At 32.5% G+C, this 22,082-nt stretch overlaps 1 protein-coding gene across 5 annotated transcripts; it reads right to left on the minus strand.

Annotated features, from left to right (window-relative positions):
- Positions 1 to 1,942: 1,942 nt before the first annotated feature.
- On the minus strand, positions 1,943 to 20,573 carry LOC113863835 (transcription factor IIIB 90 kDa subunit). Of its 5 annotated transcripts, XM_027497573.1 has the most exons (19): positions 20,155 to 20,356; positions 19,869 to 19,950; positions 19,274 to 19,349; positions 18,586 to 18,668; positions 18,400 to 18,476; positions 17,322 to 17,378; positions 13,425 to 13,537; positions 12,570 to 12,652; positions 12,354 to 12,440; positions 9,335 to 9,415; positions 9,001 to 9,162; positions 8,556 to 8,669; positions 7,680 to 7,749; positions 7,412 to 7,590; positions 7,196 to 7,201; positions 7,064 to 7,087; positions 6,096 to 6,185; positions 3,123 to 3,176; positions 2,000 to 2,399 (listed from the first exon to the last, which is right to left on the minus strand). In XM_027497573.1, exons 1-19 carry the CDS (start codon positions 20,214 to 20,216, stop codon positions 2,157 to 2,159), a joined length of 1,743 nt encoding a protein of 580 aa, XP_027353374.1. In that variant the 5' UTR covers positions 20,217 to 20,356; the 3' UTR covers positions 2,000 to 2,156. The 5 variants fall into 5 exon arrangements, with proteins under 5 accessions (XP_027353373.1, XP_027353374.1, XP_027353375.1 ...); XM_027497572.1 differs by having other exon boundaries at positions 1,943 to 2,399; positions 7,064 to 7,201; positions 20,155 to 20,573; XM_027497576.1 differs by having other exon boundaries at positions 2,260 to 2,399; positions 3,143 to 3,176; positions 7,064 to 7,201.
- Positions 20,574 to 22,082: the final 1,509 nt, after the last annotated feature.

A 22,082-nucleotide genomic window follows, 5' to 3' on the forward strand; every position in this document is an offset into this window, starting at 1 on the left:
CCATTTGTAGAAAAAGATGTCAGAAACTATATTAACAAGGAAAGACGTTTAATTGCAAAGGAAGCAAACTCCAAAGCTTTGGTGGATTATTTTTATAGGATGAAGGAACAAAATAGTCAATTCTAGTATGATATTGATGTTGATGAGAAGTTTCGCATCAGAAATATATTTTGGACAGATGCTAGAAGTCGAGCTGCATATGAATCTTTTGGAGATATTGTTAGCTTTGATACAACCTACCTAACAAACAAGTATGACATGTCGTTTGCTACTTTTGTTGGTGTAAATCACCATGGTAAATCAGTTTTACTTGGTTGTAGCTTAATATCAACAGAAGATATTAAAACATTTGTTTGACTTTTCAATTGTTAGGTAAGATGTATGTCTAGGAAGCCATCAAATGGGATTGTGACTGACCAATGCAAGGCTATGCAAAATGTTATTACAATAGTTTTGCCCGATACTCGACACAAATGGAGTTTGACATATCATGAAAAAAATCCCTGAAAAACTTAAGGGATATGCTGCGTATAAACAAATTAAATCAGCAATGAAAAATGTTGTTTATAATACTCTAACGAAGGATGATTTTGAATTGAAATGGTATTCTTTCTTGAAGAAGTATGATGTTGAAAAAAATGAATGGTTGCGTGGACTGTTCAATGAACGCCATAGATGAGTTCCAATCTTTTTAAAACAAAATTTCTGGGCAGGATTATCTACTATACAAAGAAGTGAAAGCATTCACGCCTTTTCTGATGGATATCTGAACTCAAAGACAAGCTTACAACAATTTGTGAAGCAATATAACAATGCACTAAGGAGCAATGAAAAGAAAGATGTCGAAATGCAAGAAGGTTGTGAGAAAGTATAAGAAGCAATGCATCGAATCAAGTGAAAAGTTGTTGATTGAGATGATGTTATTTTGATATATATTTTTACATGTGTATTAAACTGTAATTCTTATACAGAGAGTAATACTAATGTCATTTCTCATTCTTGCAATGTGTAGAAATCGTTTGGTGGAACTGTTATCAAGTAGTATGAAAGATACTTGTGCATTGAGTCGTCAGGAAAGATTGTGAGTCATGCAATAATAATAATTATGTACTATATATATGCACCAAGTTAAGGTTATACAATACTAACGGGTCATGCGAGAAAAAACGGTCCAACTTTTAGTATTCTTAATTTGCTTCATTTTGAAGTTTTTTGAATTAATCCCAACTGATTCATACTCGTTCTAATTCTAAATTTGTTCTTTTCACCAAATCCAATTCAATGACAGTAAAATACTAATATTAATATGTTCTCACTAATCCATTCAAATAAAGATCTCGAATAAAGCATGACCTGGAAAAAAAAAAAAAAACACTAGAGTTCTATCGTCAAGATCACTATTCTTTATTTTTCAACTATTTCTGTTGATTAAAAAAAAAAAAAAAAAAAGAGCCCATTCGTATTGTATTTAAAACTTATTGACCCAAGACCTAAACCAAATCTATCTAATTCTAGTGTAGCTAATATACTGAACTACATTGGTTCACATAATATGAAGGAGTGGAATTTTTTAAAATTCCTTTGGTACAAGTAATGTTTTTTTTATCTAAAACCAAACCATATATTATATATTTTTATCACATCAACTACAAAAACTTTAAAAAAAGAATATAACCAAAAAATAATGCATAATATTGTGCTTCTATTGGAAACAAATAGCAATCGAAATACTTAAAATTTTATTCAAATTTTCTGAAGTAAAAATTTTCTCTTTTACTTTATTTAACCACAATCGTGAATGTAAATGTAGTGGAAATATATTTTGGGAACAAACCTTTATGTTAGTAAATATTTTCACTTCTTTTATAACTAGATAAAAATGTCAAAATTAATATGAAGTGTAAGATTTCTGGTTCCTTCTATAATTCCACTGGGTTTTAAAAACTGTAAAGTAATACTTGATTAGGAAGAATTGCGTCAGAAATATTTTAGACGCACGACCTAGGAAAAATACTCAATTTTAACTGTTTAAATGTTCGCATCTGGGCATCCAAAGATTTCTGAATCTGACAATCTCTGGTTACCCTGATGCCAGTGGTGTTGAATATGGATTGCAAAATCAGATAATTGAAGCAGAAAGAGCAACTAGCAACTTATCAGTAATCATCATCATTATAATTGTAACCATGATCCTCAGGGAAATAGTTTCCATTCATATTTTCAGTATTCCACGCATTTTCATACATCTCCCCCATATCACCTTCACCTTCATCTTCAAATTCATCCACTAATCCCTTCTCATCATCATTTTTGTCCTCAACCTTGGACTGTAAATTGGTATCACCAAGGGGTAGATCAAATTGTACTTTCTTCGGTTTCTTGAAATTATTCACATCTGCCTGTGTAGGATAATATTGGAAGAACATTTAAATAGATGAAAAGGAAGTAATTTCCAAAGTCTTGATTTAAAGAATAATACAGGATAATTGTCAGAAAACATCTTTGCAAGTTTTTGTTTTAAACATTTGGAGCAAGGAGCTACAACTAACTAGTGATTGTACAAAAGAAATGTTAAATTATGCAATAAAGCAAGAAAGAGAACTCAGGGTCACATAAAGCAAAATCATGCAATAGCTGTAGCAACTTAGAAATCTCTTAAAACCTATTTACCACCATATATTGCTGAGTGCATATAATCGTAACAAGTTTCAGCGCACAACTTCCAAAATTTATCCAAAGAGGTGAAAGAAAAAAAGAATTAACATTTCCTTTATCCAACAAATAAAAAAAGAAAGAAAAAGGGGAAAACAAATAGATTAACCAAGTAGACATGAATATGCAAAGGTGCAAAGCATCCTCCTTTAGGGTTGTAATGTCGTTGAAACTTTCAACACACAAGAAACAGAGTCATAGCAATAAGATTGTTGATCTGCTTTAACTTTTAAGTATCTTTAACAATTGATATCCAAAAAATGACCATATTTAAATAATGGACATTTCAGTTCAAGAGAGATACATTTCAAATATTATTTGTTATTTGCTTTTTCTTTCGTGATTAACTGTATCAGAGTCTATACAATATTACATGTAATAAAAAGCAAAACAGTTCAAGAGTGAATTACCGGTTCATTAAATAATTCACCCAGGCGATCATAATTGACTTTGGAGCTGAGCCTCTGCAAATAATACAATTAAACAAGTATCATTAGCAATATAAAAACAATTTCAGAACGTAAAATAACTAACATGAATCATATATTGTTCAAGGACTTGACAGCTAAAGCAGAGCGTACATAATTAAACATAAATCATAGAGAATTTGTGGATGCTACCTACCTCCTCCCCATCCAAAAAGCAGGCAACAAAGAAGAAGCCTAAAACCCGAGTGCATAGTGCACACAAGTTTGGTGTATTATACATTAGAATTGAAATTCCAAGTTCATGGAATTGAAAAATTAAGTAGGTTATATTATATTGAATTATCAGCCTGGACCCTAAGAATTACAATTCCAGCAAAGATAAAACTAAAAATTAATACTTCTTATTGTTCATTATCTCTGTCATTCCCACAAAAAACCATTGCCATTGGCAAACTTTAGCAACCATTGTGCCTGCCTGAAAGGCTTCTGACCACTGTTTTTATTGGCATTGTTTGGCCACACTTTCTGACAACATCCACGGATCATTGTCAATACTGCCATCTGCCAACCTCCGTTGCCACCAGTAGCCTCTAATCATCATTAGCATAGGCATTCTCTAACTGCAGCCAACATCCTCCTACCAATATTACCACTAATGTTCGTGAACCACCTTGTACCCTCCGTCTATTGACAACCAATACCAGTACCCTCTACCGCATCCATTTTACTCCAACCACTGTCACTGACAGCATTCTCTAATCACCCCATTTCTAGTGTTGGCCAATAGACTCCAAATCAATTCAGAATTGTGATTCTATATCTCAATTTTTTATTTGTGCAACCCTACAAATCAAAATTCTTAATCGTGACTTTGTCAGAAAAGGATAAATTCAAATTCCAAATTATAATCCTATTGTCCAAATGGACCTCAGAGAGCAAAACTAAAAGACCACACTAGCTCCATTTTCCTCTTTTATTCCAAAATTTACTTCAGTTTGCGTTTTCTGTTTCAATCTTTGGATCTTCTTACAACAGCTTACCTTTTGACTTCCTTTCTACCCATCTGTTCTGGATTGATACAAGGTCCTGGCCAAACAGTGGCAGAGCCAAGTTGTGTGGATCCAGCAGATGACCAGCTGTAGCAGGCCTAGTTGCCTGCTCCACCAGGTAGTCATCTGCCCAATGACAATCCAGCCAGTCATGAATCCACATCTTTGATACTAGCACCATACTTTTGACTTTTGAGAACCTTGGCCTACAGGTAATCCATGATGTCACAATACCCTAAGTCATAAAGATCACATTCAGTATCACTTGTAAGTTGCATGGGACCTCCTACAAGCATATGCCCTGAATGCTCCTCAAGTAAACACTGCCAATAATCACTCATACCCTCCACATGGTCAATAACTTACTTTGGAGTCAAATTGTCTGTTAAATATATGTAAATATGCTATTTAGGAAAATAGTATCTGTATAATTATAGTAATTAGATAATTGTATATTTGTTCCTGATTATGTAGCTATGATTGTGATTACCGTTGTTAATATAAATACACAGCTTGTGTTTCAGTTGAAACACACAAAATTTATCACATGTTTTGTTGTTTTCTCTCATCTTAACGTGGTATCAAGAGCCTAATAAGGAGGTAATCCTAAATGTGCTTTCCTTGTGAGCCCACTGCTCATAGGTGTCGGTTTATTTTTAGAAACCATGAGTGTCTTCGGTTTCTGGTTTTTTTCCAGCAGCCACCTCCACCGGCCAGCTTTGTTCACCACCCGTGACTTTTCTGGCATGTTTTCTAACTGGCTTCTCACCAACACCAGACTCGCCCCATCGATTGTGAGTCATATGGATTTTATCAACTTCAACCCATCACTCATGCTGGTTCAGTGGTGGATTCACCTCTTCTTTTGGATGCTAGGTTGGGTCATCCCAGTCTTCAGAAATTACAACTATTGGTTCCTAGTCTCTCAGTTATCTACACTTTCTTATGAGTCATGTCAACTAATAAAACATGTCTGTAGTTCATTTCTGAGTCGTGAAAATAAGCTAATTTGGTTTATTCTGATGTTTGGGGTTCTAGTTGTTCTGTCTTTACTTTTTTTGGTATTTTGTCACCTTTATTGATGATTATTTCTGTTGTATATGGTTGTTTTTAATCAAAGATTGTTCTGAATTTTCTATTTTTCAAAGTTTTTTTTTCATGAAATTGAAGTTCAATTTAGTCTTTCCATTCTCACTTTACATAGAGATAACACTAAGGACTACTTGTCACATTCTTTTCAAAATTTCATGGCATCCAGTGACATACTTCATCAAATTTCTTGTGCTCATACTCCTCAACAAAATGAGGTTATTAAAAGGAAAAATAGACACTTTATTGATACTACTTGAACTCTACTCTTACATAGTAGAGTGTTACCTAATGAATTGGTTGCCTTCTATTCTTAATAATAAGGTACCACACACTATCCTATTTCCTAAACAGTCTTTGCATCCTTTATCTCCCCGCGTGTATGGGTCCACATGTTTTGCCCATAATGTAGGATTATAATTGCTTGAGCTATCTTCAACTCAATAAAACTCAGAGTTCTGTTTTTCCAATTCCTATCAAATATGTAAGTAAGGAGATGACAGATCACAAAGGAAAAGGTGGAAGAAAAACGAGGAAGATGTTAGGGTTTTTTTCGTTTCCACAGAAGCAGAGTTTCCCAAATCTAGAGCTCTAATACAAGCTTGAAAATAGTGGGAACAATAACTTTACTCATTGATTCAAAAGACTGCACATAAAGTTAATATATAGACTTACATACATTAATGTTGAAATATCCTAAATAAGGAAACAAGGAATCTAAATAATAAATAAAACCAAACAAAATACACACAACATATTGTAATATAGACTGCAACAATATCTAAAGAAAATGCATGTTTGTTGTTGAAAAACTTACCTTTGTTCTCAACATTTGGAGAGTGGCCTCTGCAGCAGATTGAGCAGGCCCTGAATTTTTTGCCTCATGAGCACGTCTCTGTTTCATTTCCTGCAGCAGTGTATAACAAACCAAAAGGATCACAAGGTTGTAAGTTTTGCAGTAGTTTCTGCAGCATTAATAATACTATATAGAAAATAAACCATGCATAACTATTGGACCAACTCTACCAAAGCACACCTTTTGAAATTTACATCAAGGAATACTGTCAATAAAATTTGAATTCAATTCATCAACTTCCTAACTCCTTCAAATTTTCCCACAAATTCCAGGCTTCCATTTCATTATCCAGTAGTTTAAACACACATAGTAATACTATAAAATGTCAGGCAGCAGATTCCGTCATATTTCGATAATTTGATCAGTTTTGATATTCAAAATGTTTTTCACTTAATTGTCAACTAAAGAAACAATTAAAAACCAAGTTACCCATACATCAAACCTTGCATCTTCTAAATAACTAGTAACAACTCTTTCTTCACACCAGTACTGATACAAAGACAACCTTGCCTCAGAAACACTACAGTTGCAAACCTTCAATTGTAAACGCAGACCAACATTGGAAAGCATCAATTTATCATGGATGCCTGATTGAAAAATTTACCCTTATAATCAATACAGATGTCTTTTACAATGTACCACCATAGCAGTGACCCTATTTCATTGGATTCAAGCTTAGACAAACTGATTTTTCAGTTGTCATGACCACTTTCTGCATCTACTAGCCTTGATAGTCCCAATTCATATTTCATAACCACTCATTCCAAACTAATACCCATGTTATAGTACAATGAGCAACATTCTAGCACTACTCATAAATTTATAATAACTACCCATTGATTCCATAAAGACTTGAAACACTTGGACCATTAAGTTACTTGTGATATAATTTCACACACAGAGAATCCAACTAAACATTTAAGAAGTACCTTTCTGGATTTTGCCACAGCTGCAGCTGCGGATGCCGCAAGCTCTCTAGCTGCTAGTAAATCCTCCGAACAATTTTCAAAATTTGCCTCAAAAGCTTTCTTAGCAGCTGCAGCTGCAGCTTCCTTGGCTGCTTGCTCCTGAAAGGAAAGGCAAAGCTTGAGTGAGATTCACTGCACAGTTATTTTCCCAATAAGCCTAAAATTAAAAAGCAAAACAGGGGGAAACAAAAGTATATGCAACAAGCACTCACTTCTGAGCTTGAATTTTAAATCATGATAGGAAAAAAAATCTAACCGACTTTATCTAGCACTATTAAAACACGAAAATAGTAACAAATTTCACTGTACCTCTAGATACTCTCGGTTTACTTTTTCCCATATTATCTTCTTGAAATGCTTCTCCTCCTCATTGTGAAGATACCCATCAACCTCTTGATCATCGATATCAGAGAAATTTTCTGATTCTTCTTCATTATACGACTCATCATATTCACCATCTTTAGTGGCCCTGTGCTCAACATCAGCCCCTAAAAGCATTCTTAAGCAAATTAGGAATGAATAACTGTAAACAGATGAATCTAGCACCCTATATTGCGAAAGAAATTTGAGCACCCACCAATACATTCTGGCACATCAGCAGGCAAATCTTCTCTGTGTCTTTCAAACAGGCCATTTGATGCTTCCGACTAACCAAAAGAATCAGTAAAGGAAAAAAGAATTCAAAGTTAGGCTAGTTTATGGCTCTTTTAAAAGTTTCTTTATCAGCACAAATGCAAAATGTTGTATGGAAGAGATGACACAATTGTCTGGAATTAATTTCAGATGCCCATATATATGGCTTCATTGGCTTGAGAAAGGATGGTTTCAAGAAGGATAAATGGTATCTGAATGTTAAAGAATTGGCAACATTTTTGTAAAGCCTTCTAATCTCAGGAGTATTCTTGTAGGAGATGAGTTAATGAAGGGTTAAATTATCATGGTAATGATTAGTCTGTCTGTGAAGATGCATGCAGTAGAAAATTTCTTATTTTATCAAATGGCACATTTCTAAGGCATCTGATACTCTTGCTGGATGCATCCAGCAAAAACTAGAACATCTACGAATCTGATCATTAGTAAAATGTTTGGCACCAGCCTGTTTGTCTCCAGAGTTTGTGGGCATAAATTTTCTTTTCAACTCCAAGATGAAATTCAAAATTAAAGGGAATTAAAAAGGAATTTCTTGAAAATCCTTATATGGATATTTTATTGCCTGGATTTAGTTCTTCATTTGTTTCTTAGACTTTCCAGATTATATCAATTTTAATTAGAAACTTAACTGAAATCAAATAATCAATGCAAATAGTTTTGCTTCTTTGTTTACATTACAAGCACTAGAAAATATGCAGAATCTTTTATTGCACAAAGTTAAAAATTGAAAAAAAAACAAAAAACATGCATACTTGTATAAGGAAATGCAAACTAACAGAAGACCTAGTCAACGAACACTTACATCACATGTTTCATTGACAATTTCCTCGGATGTTTTTTTCATTCTTTCCCTCTCAGCACGCTGGAATGCAGGAGGGTCCAAACCACCACCAAGTCCTCCAGAGAGCTTATCAAACTGTGTATAAAAAGGCTTAATAATGCTATAAATAAACAGTGGATTAAAAAATGCTAAACATCCTATAAGAAAGAAAACTCATCTATAGTCCCATAGACAATCCTAAGCACAGATAAAGAAGGAGGGTTATGCCTAGGTAAAAGAGTAGAGGGAGTCCCAAAAGAACTTCTGAAGAAATTATTCAAAGAAATCTAACAATAAATAATATCTCAAAGAATTTGGTTTTTGACCAAGTTCAATGGCGTTGTGTGATCCATGTAGTTAGACATCACTTAATAGGATAACTTGATAAGGCTTGGTTGTTGTATCCTACAAGAAAGAAATTACTCACATCCTTATAGCATGCTTCACATAATCCAAGAGCAAAATAAGGCACTCCATTATCCTTGTGCTCACACAGTAGATCTTTTGAAGTACAGTCTCTGAATTCACCATTTGGCATTACAATTGGATTTTTTTCATGCTCTTTTGCCATCGTATTCAACTCATCAATCTGTAACCATCATAGATTGATAAAAAAATTCTGTATACTGTCAAATCTAAGATAGTGAATTTTAACTTGAACATATGAAACTTAAAAAGATCAGAATTCACAACATGATGCAGAGCTTTGATAATGCACATATAAAAAGACACCATGATATTAAAGGGAGTCAGAAACATACTGTCAGGCTAGAAGACTCGGTATTCTCAAATTCTACCAATCGTTTGGTCAATGTTGCTTCACATACATGAACAATTCTAAGCTGCATAGCAAATTCGAAAATCAAGAGACACCTAATATAAGAAAATCGAGGACATCAACTAGAAAAGCAATTAGAATACTGAGTGACATCACTGAAATTGCAATATATTATTCAGTGAAAAAACAAATCCATCAACAAATATGTAACTAGTATATGGAGACGATCAACACCATATGTTACTGCAAATATGAGCATTCTCTCTCTTCAAAAACAAAGATGCTTAAATGGAAACAGAATGCAACATTAAAATTCAAAAGAAAGAAAATTATATGCAATTAACAAGTATATCACAGACGCATATGGTACACAGACATAAATCACCCTTGACAAAATTAATAATAGGTGCATGTGATTAGAAAGAACAGAAAAGGGAGAGAGACGATGTTAAGAAACAAATAGGAAAACAGAAAGACAATAGCAATGAGAACTGCCAGAGATTTGGCTGAAATGTTGAGAGGAAGGTGCGGGAGTAGAAAGTTGGAGGAGAAGATTACGGGATTGAGAAGGAAGAGGAACCCTCATTCATGTGAAGATGGCTTGGTTTAGTGTTTAAGTAATGTGAGAATGGAAAATGTAAGCGTAACTCTTCAAAATAAGAGTCATGTGAAATGAGACTTCAGCAAAAAAAACTTAAATAAGGAAATAGTCCCTACAAATATACTTTTTTTTGGAATTAGTCCTTATAAAAAAAATTTGTTGGATTTAGTCTAGCAATTTTTTTAAAAATAATCCTTACTTTTAACTGAGAACAGTTAAATGATGACTAAAATGATTTTCCACATCATTCGCATGGAATGTTAGTTTCAGAAGTGACAAAACTTAAATAAGTAATTAGTCCCTAAAATACATATTTTTGGATCCCTATTAAATTTTTGTGTTGGTTTTAGTCCTGTAAAAATATACTTTTTTGGAATAAGTCCCTCTTTTTTTTTTAGTCATGTAAACTTTTAAATAAGGTAATTTTTTATACCTTTTTGTTTTAGTCCATCATTACATTCAACATTTCAAAGTTTCATAATTCTTCTGCTTTTATTGTTATGAAAACGAAGTCTGTATTCTTATTGTTTAAGATAAAATTGAGTATAATTAGAGTAAGTCTTCCTATCTCACACATAATGGATGAGAACTTCTACGTTATCTAAAAATAGAAATATGGGCTCTAAGTAACACAATAAAGTAACTTTAAGTAAGTATTCCTACCTCACACAGTACAACTTCTAACCATCTTGAAAATTCTCGTTAGAAAATGATATTTTGGCCTCAGATAACACTAACTCATCAAGTATTCCTAAGAAAAAGATTAGGTACAAAATGCTACTAAATTAAGAAATAACAACAGGTTTATTTTAAAAAAATTAAAATTTTAAAGACTAAAACCAAAACAAATTTAATAGGGACTAATTCCAAAAAGACGTATTTTTTAGGGATTAATTACTTACTTAAGCTTTGCTACATCTAAAGAAGTATTCTACATTGCAAGTATGACATAGGACACTGTTTGCTTAGTCATCACTTAATGGCTTTCAGTTAACAGTAAGGACTATTTTCAAGAAATAAAATAAAATTGGAGGACTAACTCCAACAAAAAAAATTTATAAAGACCAATTCCAAAAGAGGATATATTTGTAGGGACTATTTACTTATTTAAGCAACAAAAAAAAAAATGTGACAGAGAGTAGGCTTCAGTACAAAGTAAACTGCCCTATACATCATCTATTAGTGCGCAAAAGATGTCAATAACACTCTTGAATACACTTCTTAATATATTTTGTGATTAGTCATTTTTTTATTAAGTTACATAGGCTTTCTGAAAAATAATATTACAATTTCTAAACTGTGTCGAAGGGAGTGGGTTGCTAACACTCCTCTCGAAAACATTAGGCAACTGCATAAACCATACAATGCTACTTCAGAAATTGGATAAAAGAACAAATATAATAAGAGGCCAGAGAGAAGTACAAGAAACCAATTCACTTTGGTGGTGGGGGGGGGGGGGGGGGGTGGAATTCAATGCGTTACACCTGACCCAACTGATATGGTTCTTGCACCATGCTGTTTCTGAATTTGACCTCAACAAAAGCAAGTTTCACATCCACTTATGCCTTGTTAAATTTCACAACATTAATTACACACACCAGATGAGATTGACATAAAGCAACAAGTCCAAGCTGATCATAGAAAAGCAAATATTCTATTTCTACCTACCAATCTAATATCTAAACAAACAATTATAGTTGTGCTCCTTGTGACTTGTGAGATCATCAAACCCCACATGATTCACACATATAACACAATAAAATTCAGAACTCATGTATGCTTCTGTGATAAGCAAGTTGAACAAGCTTAAAGCTTGAGTTCACATTTTCCAGGACAAAACTTCTAAAAAATTAGCAGCCAGGCACACTATCATCTAAGCCAGTAATCATGTCACCTAATAGAAATTTTAAAATTCTAAATTTCCCAAAATATTGTGGAGAAAAGAACCTGATTTCAATAGCATATGTAATATGAAATTATCGCAATTGCAGGTGATGCCACAAATGGCTATATCTCACTAAATATTAAATGAAATGGTGTAAGTCTGAAACGGGCATAGCACTGATCCTAAAGTTCTAGTTCACTAATTCCACGTGACTCAGACAGAACTAATGCCAAAAAGTACAGAATTAGAATGAGAAATTGGAAAGAAAAACAAATTAGTGTAATAATAACAAGGGAACATAGATAAGAAGGGAGAGGAGAAAGTATCAGCTATCAACCATACACCAATATGAGCTTAAAATTTCTTCAAATAAACTATGGATAAAGCATTGTGTTTTCCAGATTATCTATTCAGTAATGATTATCTTAAACAATGATGAATAAGTAAGGAACTGTATAGGTTGTAGAAAATACCCTATTAGCCACATACAAAGTAGAAAATGTTATCATAACTTACAATATCTGGCTTAGAGCACTTAAAACCATGAGCAAGAGCAGATATGTATAGTGCTGCACCACATAATCCACTGGGTTTCCTCCCGGTCTGTTTTCAAACATTAGCAATGCAATATTGTCACAATAATACAAGAGTTCACATACAAAATTAATGCTTTCTTTTATCCAAAACAGAAAACAAGTAATGAATTCCAATGCCAGATCAACATTAAGTTACCTGCATCCAGTCACGCTTCATGCTTGCAACAATGCTCAGTGCAGTATCAGAGACAAGCTTACTCCCTCCATGCTTTATCAAATCTACATGACATCAATCTAATTATTTTTTCTGGCTCAAAGAAAGACAATGAGATAGAAATTTTAAATAAAAAAGCAATCCTTAAACCAAACGTCCAAACGAGGTTTGAAATTCACGTCCATAAAGACTCATACTCATTTTAAAATATAAATTCTCTAATGTGATTCAATTTTTTTAATTTATGTTAATTTTATGGTGGTTGTCGTATTTTATGTTAATTTATATGTTATATTACAGTCATGTCACATCCTAGGATTTTCAAAACGTCTCCTATCCCCATGTTTGTATCCTATTTGTGTCTTGTGTCATATCTCTGATTCCTAAACCTTGACAACACAACATCAATAATTTTTTCAAGTGACAATCAGGGTCTTCAAAAGCAGTATCAATAAGATAAATTATAGTTCCAGTTTAATCATACTAACCACTAAACAGTCATATAATAGTGCTAAGAGATTAAAAGGCAACAAAAATCACTTTCTTTTGATGATATTGAAACACAGACAAGTTGCAAGAAATTAACTGTATTCTCCCTTTCTCCCCATTTAGTTTGCATGTCAACGTTGAATGATCATTAACAGTGAGTTCTCAATCATGGATCTGCACAGCACAGCCATGGCTGTGACTAATATAAAAATGTTTTATTTTCTGAAGAGTGAAAATTCATTCTAGTATTCTGCAAATAACCTATATCGCAATGCAATGAGATAATCCTATACACCAAACATTTTAGTTATCCACTTAAGCAAACTGAGGTAAAAAAATGAGACTTACTATTAGTATATTTATGAATAAAAAGACTAGGATCAATAGGCTTTTGAACAATTGGGTGCTCCCCAAGCCTTAACACTTCACAAAGCTGTAAGAAAACTGCTCCTAGCACGTAACTGCACAACAAAGTCAACAGGAACAAGTAACATTCAGTAAAATAAAAAAAAAGAGATACGTAAAAGTAACCCAAAATATGCAGAAATATTTCACACGTGTCAAGACTCCAGTAACAAAAAATATTGTCAATGGCAAATGGTGGGTCATGGCAGAAAACCTAAAAATTGCCATAAAATTATGGTGGATGCCATTGTGACCTATGATGAAGGCAGAAGCATGGCAGCCATAATAAAATAATATAATTTATATATACTATATTCAAAAATATAAAAAAAAAATGCAGAATGTAACTGTTAAATATGTGTAAATGTTAATCAGGAAAATTAGCATCTTTGTAATTATGATAATTAGATAATCATAAATTTTGTAATTATTTTGCAATCATTGTTGATATTATTATTATCAACATAAATATTCAACTCTTTGTTTAGTAAGACACATGGATTCCATCAATGTTATTTCATTTTCTTCTATCTTAACACGGTATCTAGAGCCTAGAGAAAAGGTAATCCTAAATCCATGCATATCTGGTGGGCCAAGTGCCTATTGGTGACTTTATAGTCTTCCCTCCACCCACGTCACTGTCCACTTTTTCCGGCAACCAAAAACACCATCAAGACCGCACCCTCAAGACTGACCTATCCCAAGAGACCCCATTGTGAACGAAGCCTGCATGCACCACCACTGCCCTGTGCATCTTTCTCTTTGCAGCCACCGTTGCCGTTGTGCCTGGCAGTGCATGTGGCCAATTCAGTCACCGCTTTGACTACCAGAATCACCTCTCTACTGACTCCAAATCTGCCCTCAGTTTTCACACCGACCCTCTTACAAGTTGTTTTTCTGTTTTTGTTGTTCTGCTGCAAGTTTCTCTCTCCCCATTTCATGGTTTCTCTCTCTTTGTTGTCACCCATGGCAAGTTCCGCTCCTCCCAAAGCCAATGCACCCATTTTCACCAACTATGTCACTCCCTCACTCTCTATAGAGAAGAAAGATGGCCACAACTATGATTCTTAAGCCTCTAACACCAAACTTTAGCTCAAGGGCCAAGGCTACAAGGACCACCTTACCACCAAGGATGAATTTGTTGCTACTGTTGACCGTAATAAATGGAGTATGATTGATGCCCATTTTACAATATTATCAAGTCCGCCATTCATCCTTTTCATGCAGTAGATTTTTGGTTCTCATGAGACTTGTGTGTCAGTTTGGGTGCAAGCTAAGAAACTCTATACAAATAACACTTAGCAATTTTATGGAGTTTGCTAAGATCTCATGGGGGTCATTGCTCCTCGCCATCTTGATGGGACAACGTCTAAATATTTGGAAAAAGTTAGTGGTGTTCTTCATGACTTTAATGAACTCTTGCCTCACACAGATACCCCTACATAGGAATTAAAGCAACATAAGACATTCTTTATGCTATTAGCCTTGTGTGGACTACTTACTAATTACTTTATGATTCAGGATCAGATTTTGGACTCTCTCACTATCCCCACTATGAATTCTATTTGGTCCACCTTACTCTGTGTACCACCTAAGTCTCTTGTTGATGCGAATGTAGCTCCTTGCCCTATTGATCCCTCTACTTTGATGTCTCAAAGTGGTGACTATGGCTGCTCCTGCAAATCAGATAAAGATCATCTCAAGTGTCGCCACTGACACATGCTTTGCTCTCCATGGTTGTCCTTGGACCCTTAACGTTGCACAAGCTGCTCCACTGTCTCTTTTTCAGACTGCCTCTTTGCCATTTGCTTCTCAAGCGCCTTCAACTATCCTTTTTGATTTCCTCAAATGGTACAAGAATCGTCAGTCCTCTAGTTCCACTACTTCTGATCCGCACATGGGTAATCTCCTAGTCCCTGGATTCTTGATTTTAGTGTCACTGATCATTTACATTGATAACAAATCTCTCTTTTCTTCTTTCTATACCTTTGGTTATTTAACTTTTACTACTATGGCCAACAGTTTTCAAACACAATCTTAGGGTATTGGTACTATTTCATCATTTTCCATCCTTACCTATTGATAATGTCTTAGATGTTATCCCTGGGTCTCCTTTAAATATTTTATACCTTAGTCATCTTACTAGTAGCTAGATTATGTTGTCTCTTTTCCTAAAAACTTTGTTTTCCAGCAAGACCAAAGTTCAAGGTAGATGATTGGTACAGGATGTGAATCACTTTAACAATATCACCTTCGCCTCACTATGCATACTAGTTTAATGGTGGATTATCCTCTCCTTCTACATGCTCAGTTGGGTCATCTAAAACTTCAAAAACTACAACAATTGGTACCGAGTCTTTCTAAGTTGTCTACCTTATTTAGTGAGTCATGTTGGTTAGGTAAACATTTTCGTATAAATAATCGAACCGCAGCTCCCTTTGGTTTAGTCTATTCAGATGTTTGGGATCCTAGTAGTACTATGTTTACTTTAAGTTTTTGGTATTTTGTTATGTATATTGATGATTATTCTCGTGGTTTTTAATGAAAAATCATTTTGAACTGTTTTCTATTTTTCAAACCTTTTACCATGAATAAAAGTTCAATTTGGCATTTTTATACACACTTTACATAGTAGTAATGCTAAGAGTACTTGTCTCATTCTTTTCAACAGTTTATGGCTTCCCACGGAATACTTTGTCAAACCTCTTGTACTCATACTCCTCAACAAAATAAGGTTGCCGAAAGGGAAAATAGGCATCTTATTGAAACTACTCGCACTTTTCTTCTACATGGTAATGTTATCAATGGCAGGTGGCAAGTCATGGCAGAAAACCAAAACACTGGCATAAAATTATAGTGGATGCCATGGTGACCTATGGCAGAGGCAGAAGCATAGCAACAATAATAAAATAATATAATCTCTAAATTCTATATACAAAAATATAAAAGAAAATGCAGAATGTACTTGTTAAATATGTGTAAATATGTTAATTAGGAAAATTAGTATCTTTTTAATTATGGTAATTAAGTAACTATGTATTCTGTAATTATTTTGTAATCATTGCTGATGTTATTATTATAATTATAAATATCCAGCCATTGTGCAGTTGAGACACATAGATTCCACAATGCTCTTATGTTTTCATCTCTTTTAACAGTAATAAAAAACAAACAAACTATAACATAAGTCAAATCAAGAAACCTAATTGATAGACAACCATCAAATGTCTAATAATAACAAGATAGCATAAGTCCAAATAACATAGTAACATAAATTCAATAAAAAATAAAAAGCCATCAATGATCAAGTGATAGGGAATGGAGGAGGAAAATTAAGACAAACTAAGGAAATCTCAGAGTGAGAGGAGACAGAAAGCTGAAACAAAAAGCTGAATGAAAAACAGAATGGAGGAGGGATGCAGAAAAGGAAGATGAAAAACATAATGCAGGAGGAAAAAACCAAAAATTCCATTCACTAGAAAATGGGTCTCGCCAGAGATGGTGACTAGAAGTGGTGAAGGTAAGAGAGGGAGAAGAGAAGCTACAATGAGAAAGCAACAGCAAGTACACACCTGCAGGCTCAAAGATGGCAGTTTTAGGGTTTTAAGCTATTGGGTCACATTGGACCAGGTTGGATCAGAAGATTAGTTCCTTTCTCTTTCTTGCAGAGCAATTTCTAAAAATTTCTGCCATGGCAGCCATAACCACCATGGAAATAATGGCCTTCCATTCAAAATCCATCATGACATGCCATATGTATGACAGTTTGTCAAAAAACTGCCACCGTTTTCTGCCAGTGTCACCATTTGACAACACTAAACAAAATAAAAGCATACTTACACGTTTGTCCTTAAATAATTTGAAAAATCAATAAGAAGGTATGGCTTATTGTTGTGCCTGCAAGGGAAAAAAATTGTTTTAAGCACAAAAAAATAAAATACAAAGAATATAGATAATATACAATCAGAATCATATGAAAAGTCAAAGGAAGAAAGACATGTTGCATTGAATTCATATTGCTCTTCAACCACAAGCATACACAGACTATAATAGTTCCTATTTCTATCCTTCACAGGTTTAAAGACCCACCTCTCTTCTCTAGAACAAAGATGTGTTAGACTAAAGAGCTTAATTAAACACTTATTCGACAAGCTCTAATCACATATATTTCATAAATTTGACCATGAAACTTTTTAGCATAAGCTAAAAAAACTTATTCTAATAAGCTTTACCAAGCAACTTATTGAAATAAGTTAAAAAGAACTTAGAGGGGTCGTAAACCATTTTCATAAAGCCAAATAAGCCCAGTAAGAGCTCTTCCAAATGCTCCCTAAAACAGTAAAGTATCCTCTAGTTTTATCTATATGTCAAATGGTTTCAGAATTTTGAACAACAGTTTCCCTACCTCAGTTGGAAATTCACCCATAACTTGGATCCAAAGCTCAAAAATTCATTCAAGATCAACAAATGAACTAAACTATGTTTGATTTTCATGTTCCAACTTCTATGTCATCTATATGTGCACACATCCTAATTTATGTCTAATCTAATGAATCAAGAAAAATAAAATATGTAAGCACAATATAATAGATGGATTAAGTCTACCGCAAAAAATACACTAATAACTTATATACAGTTCCACACAAATACACAGCTTTGCACCTGCAGGCTAGCCAATCATTACTAACAGACAGGCATGCTTAATATTTTAAGTAAGCAAATGACAAAAGAAGATGTTTATTATCTATTCAAGAAACAATAAATTTGGTTTAGGGTTCATATAAAGAATATATTATTATCTGAACAGCTTTAAACATGAGATCCTCAAAATTTTCACATCACGCAGTTACTCATGGGAACAATAAAATGATAAATGTATGAAGATTCATGCAAAACCAATGCCAAAGAGAACTCATACCGGAATGCAATATAGAGACAAGCAGCCTGTACTTGCTCTGATTTACGTCCACGGGTGAAATTTCGGTCAAGCGCTATCTTCAATAAGGAAACTCAAGGATTAATTAAATCAAACAAATCATTCTCACAAATTTATAAATAAAAGAAAGCAAATTTAAAGTGCACAAAGTTGAAAACAATGACATACTTTATAAAAAGTCAAAGCTTGGTCGGCCATACTTTCGTCATTCACTCCAAGGCCAAAACTTATATATTTCATTTCATCATAAGCTGTGAACCCAAAGAAAACTGGCAGATAAGAATATAAAAAAAAAAAAAACTAAATATATGAAATTATTTATGGTAAGGCCAGCCTCCTGCACACTATCACGAATTGATTGCATTGGCTGTTGTGAGCATAATTTAAAATACTTTATTTTCTTTGTCTTAACGTAAAGTAGAATAAATATCAAACATCGTAACATATTATTGGACCACGACTTTGAAATGAATAAGGAATGACCAGAAGAAAATTGCAGAAATTGACAGATTTATAACTAACACGGTAAAAATCCAATAATTCCCAAACATGAGGTGAGGTATCTTATGCTAAACGAGAAAAACAATTAATATTAGGGTTTTGTTAACCTCAGCCCTAAGCATCCACAAATAGAAAATTTTTATGAAAAAAATACACGATTATTGTATTGAAATTATAAAAATACAATAAATATTTCTCTTTCTAATAAAATTTTATTATTATTAGTCGCTTATTCTCAGTCCTACGTGCTGACATTAACTAAACCCTTAATATTAAACAACAAAATATTTTGGAAACAATCACGTCAGTTACATCCAGAGTGTGGAATCAGTAACGAGACCCAAGAAAGACATACCTCTATCTAAAGTCCTTTGACGTGCAGCAGAGAACTCATGTTGAACTGTTCTTACATAATTGCCCGCTAATTTACTCTACAAGACACAAATAAGAAAAGTAGAAAACCATATTAGAAGCCAAAGAATTGTTAACAAAAACAAAGTATAGACCATAAAGCATAAAAATTCCCAACAAAAACACTATTAAACTTGTCTTTCTCACAAGTCACGAATATCCCAGAAACCTCAGTTTAACCACCAGACCCAGTAATGTCCTCTACATTGTTCCCATTGACAAAAGAAGCACATAGGACTATAGGAGCATGACAGTGTCATTGTTCAGCGAGAGAAAAGAAGATAATATGCTGCCTGCAAATACAGGACCCCCACAATGGGTTCCATCTATTCTCCCTTTCTCTCATGAATCACACTCACAATCAAACTTAAACCACAAATAATCCATAATCACCATCAATCCATGGTAGAAGTAGCTCAAGTTTATCTCGCATCTCATTCATATCACGAAATCGCCATTTTTATGTTCAAGTTTTAAACCTTAAAGTCCTCTACCCCCAAAACACCACCCTAGCCAGCTTGACAAACTTCATCCATTACCTGTCCTGCGGCATTCTTAACAAAGGAGGGCTCCTCAGCAAAATAGAAATCTTCCAACACCCTCCCACAGCTTCCACAACATCTGAAAACCAAAAATAAATAAAAAATATTTCTTAATTATCGTCGGAGGTTTTCTCTACACAATCCAATAACCATAACTAAACATATAAGCAGTCCCAAATTTAATTCAATTTGCATAACACAGTGCACACAACTAATTAAAACAAAACAAGAGAAGAAAAAGTGTAGTTCCGTGAATTACTGTGCAAGCACGAAGGATACTCACAAGTAACCGTCATCGATTCGCTCGCCGGCGACGTTTTTGGCACAGTGACCGCAGTACACCATTGTGCTAGAAAACGACTCTGAAGATTCTCAGTGAGATGGAGGCATCGGAAACGGGCGCAGAATTCAAAGTGGAACAAGAGGGAGTTGAAATTATTGAGGAAATTGAGGGACTTGAATTCAGTTAGGGTTTATGATTTGGGAGAAGAGGAAGTTAAAATTTAAAACTCTCGAATAAATAAATTAATATTAAAATTTAAAGAATTAAAATAATAAAATAATAAAATTGTATTATCCAGAGCACCAAAATCTACTACCAATAACAGTTTGGAATGAACAGGAGATTTCAAGCAATATGAAGGATCTGTTTCGGGTTAATTAGATTTTGTATTCACAGTCCTTAAGATATGTGTGCGAGACACGGAGATTCTTTTGGAGGTGAACAAAAGAGTGATCCTTATTGTTGTAATTTTGGATTAAAACAATTATATTATTTATGAGGATAAATATATAATATTGAATTTATATTGATATATTAATTTATATATTTAATTTCAAATTATTAATTTAAAATAAATATATTTAAATTATTGTTTTAACTTTATTTTGAAACAACTTTTACAAAAAAAAGTGTTTACTTTAAAAATTTAGAAAAAAAAGTTATCAAGATTTAGAAAGTTTTTAACTTTTAAAAATAATCAAATTCAAATTATTATAAATATTTAAAATTAAAATAGTATAAATTTTTAATCTTATTTAAATATAATAAGAAAACATAAATTTTAATTAATTTAAAAATTAACTCTTACAAAATTACACCAAATTTAAATAATTGACATTCATAAAATATTAAAAATAAAATATATATTATATTTTTTTTAATATTGTAAATGTAATATGTTATTACCAAGTCACGTTACATTTATATGCATTTATGTGCATGAAACATATTTTAAAAAAGCATTGATCTCTATTTTAGGTATGAAAATTGAACATAAATTTTAGATTTTAATATTTTAAATTATTTATTTTATTTTTATCATTTTTAAAGTAGTTATTATTATTATTATTATTATTATTATTATTATTATTATTATTATTACCAATGCTTTCAATCTTTCAAGAATATAGATAAATTGATTTACATTAAAATTATATTATATTATTTATAAATCAATTACATAAAATAGATTTTAAAATGTATTAATTTCAATTTTATCAAAATTAATTTAATATTTATAGCCAATATCTATTTTTTAACCAAATTTAATATTTAATTACCCATCTCAACTCAATTAAAAAATAAGATATATATATATATATATATATATATATATATATATAATATTCAATAGACATTTTAGAAATTAAAAAAATTAATATATCAACTTAAATTATGTATATATGTAAAGGTCATTTAAATGAACTTATAAAAGCTTATTTAAATTTATAATATAAATTTTTAACACTATGTGATAATTTTTTTTCTTTATATTTTTATCATTGTATTATTATTTTTATTCTTATTACAACATTACAATAAAAAATTATTAAATATTTTTAATTTTTATATTAATATTTTAAATTTTTATCAATCGTTTAGTGAGCGTAAGAGTAAAAACTCATAAGAATTAGATAATTTTTTATTATATTTTTATTTATACTTTATATCGTCTTTAATATTTTATAAAATTGATTATTTTAAAAATATATGATTTCAATAATTTTATTAAAAAATTATATGAATATTTTTAATAAAAATTATTTTTGAAAATTATATGATTTATAAGTTATAAATTAAATTGTTTGTTGATTTGCACTCATATAATTTTTTTAGTGAATTTTTATTCCTTCTAAGTTTTTATACGTAAATTAATTTTTTGTAATTTATTTTTAAGGTAAGTTTTGATTTCATGATTAATGTTTTTT

The sequence above is a fragment of the Abrus precatorius genome, unplaced genomic scaffold (genome assembly GCF_003935025.1).
Source record: "Abrus precatorius isolate BTA unplaced genomic scaffold, Abrus_2018 Scaffold3, whole genome shotgun sequence".
NCBI classification, from domain to species: domain Eukaryota; kingdom Viridiplantae; phylum Streptophyta; class Magnoliopsida; order Fabales; family Fabaceae; genus Abrus; species Abrus precatorius.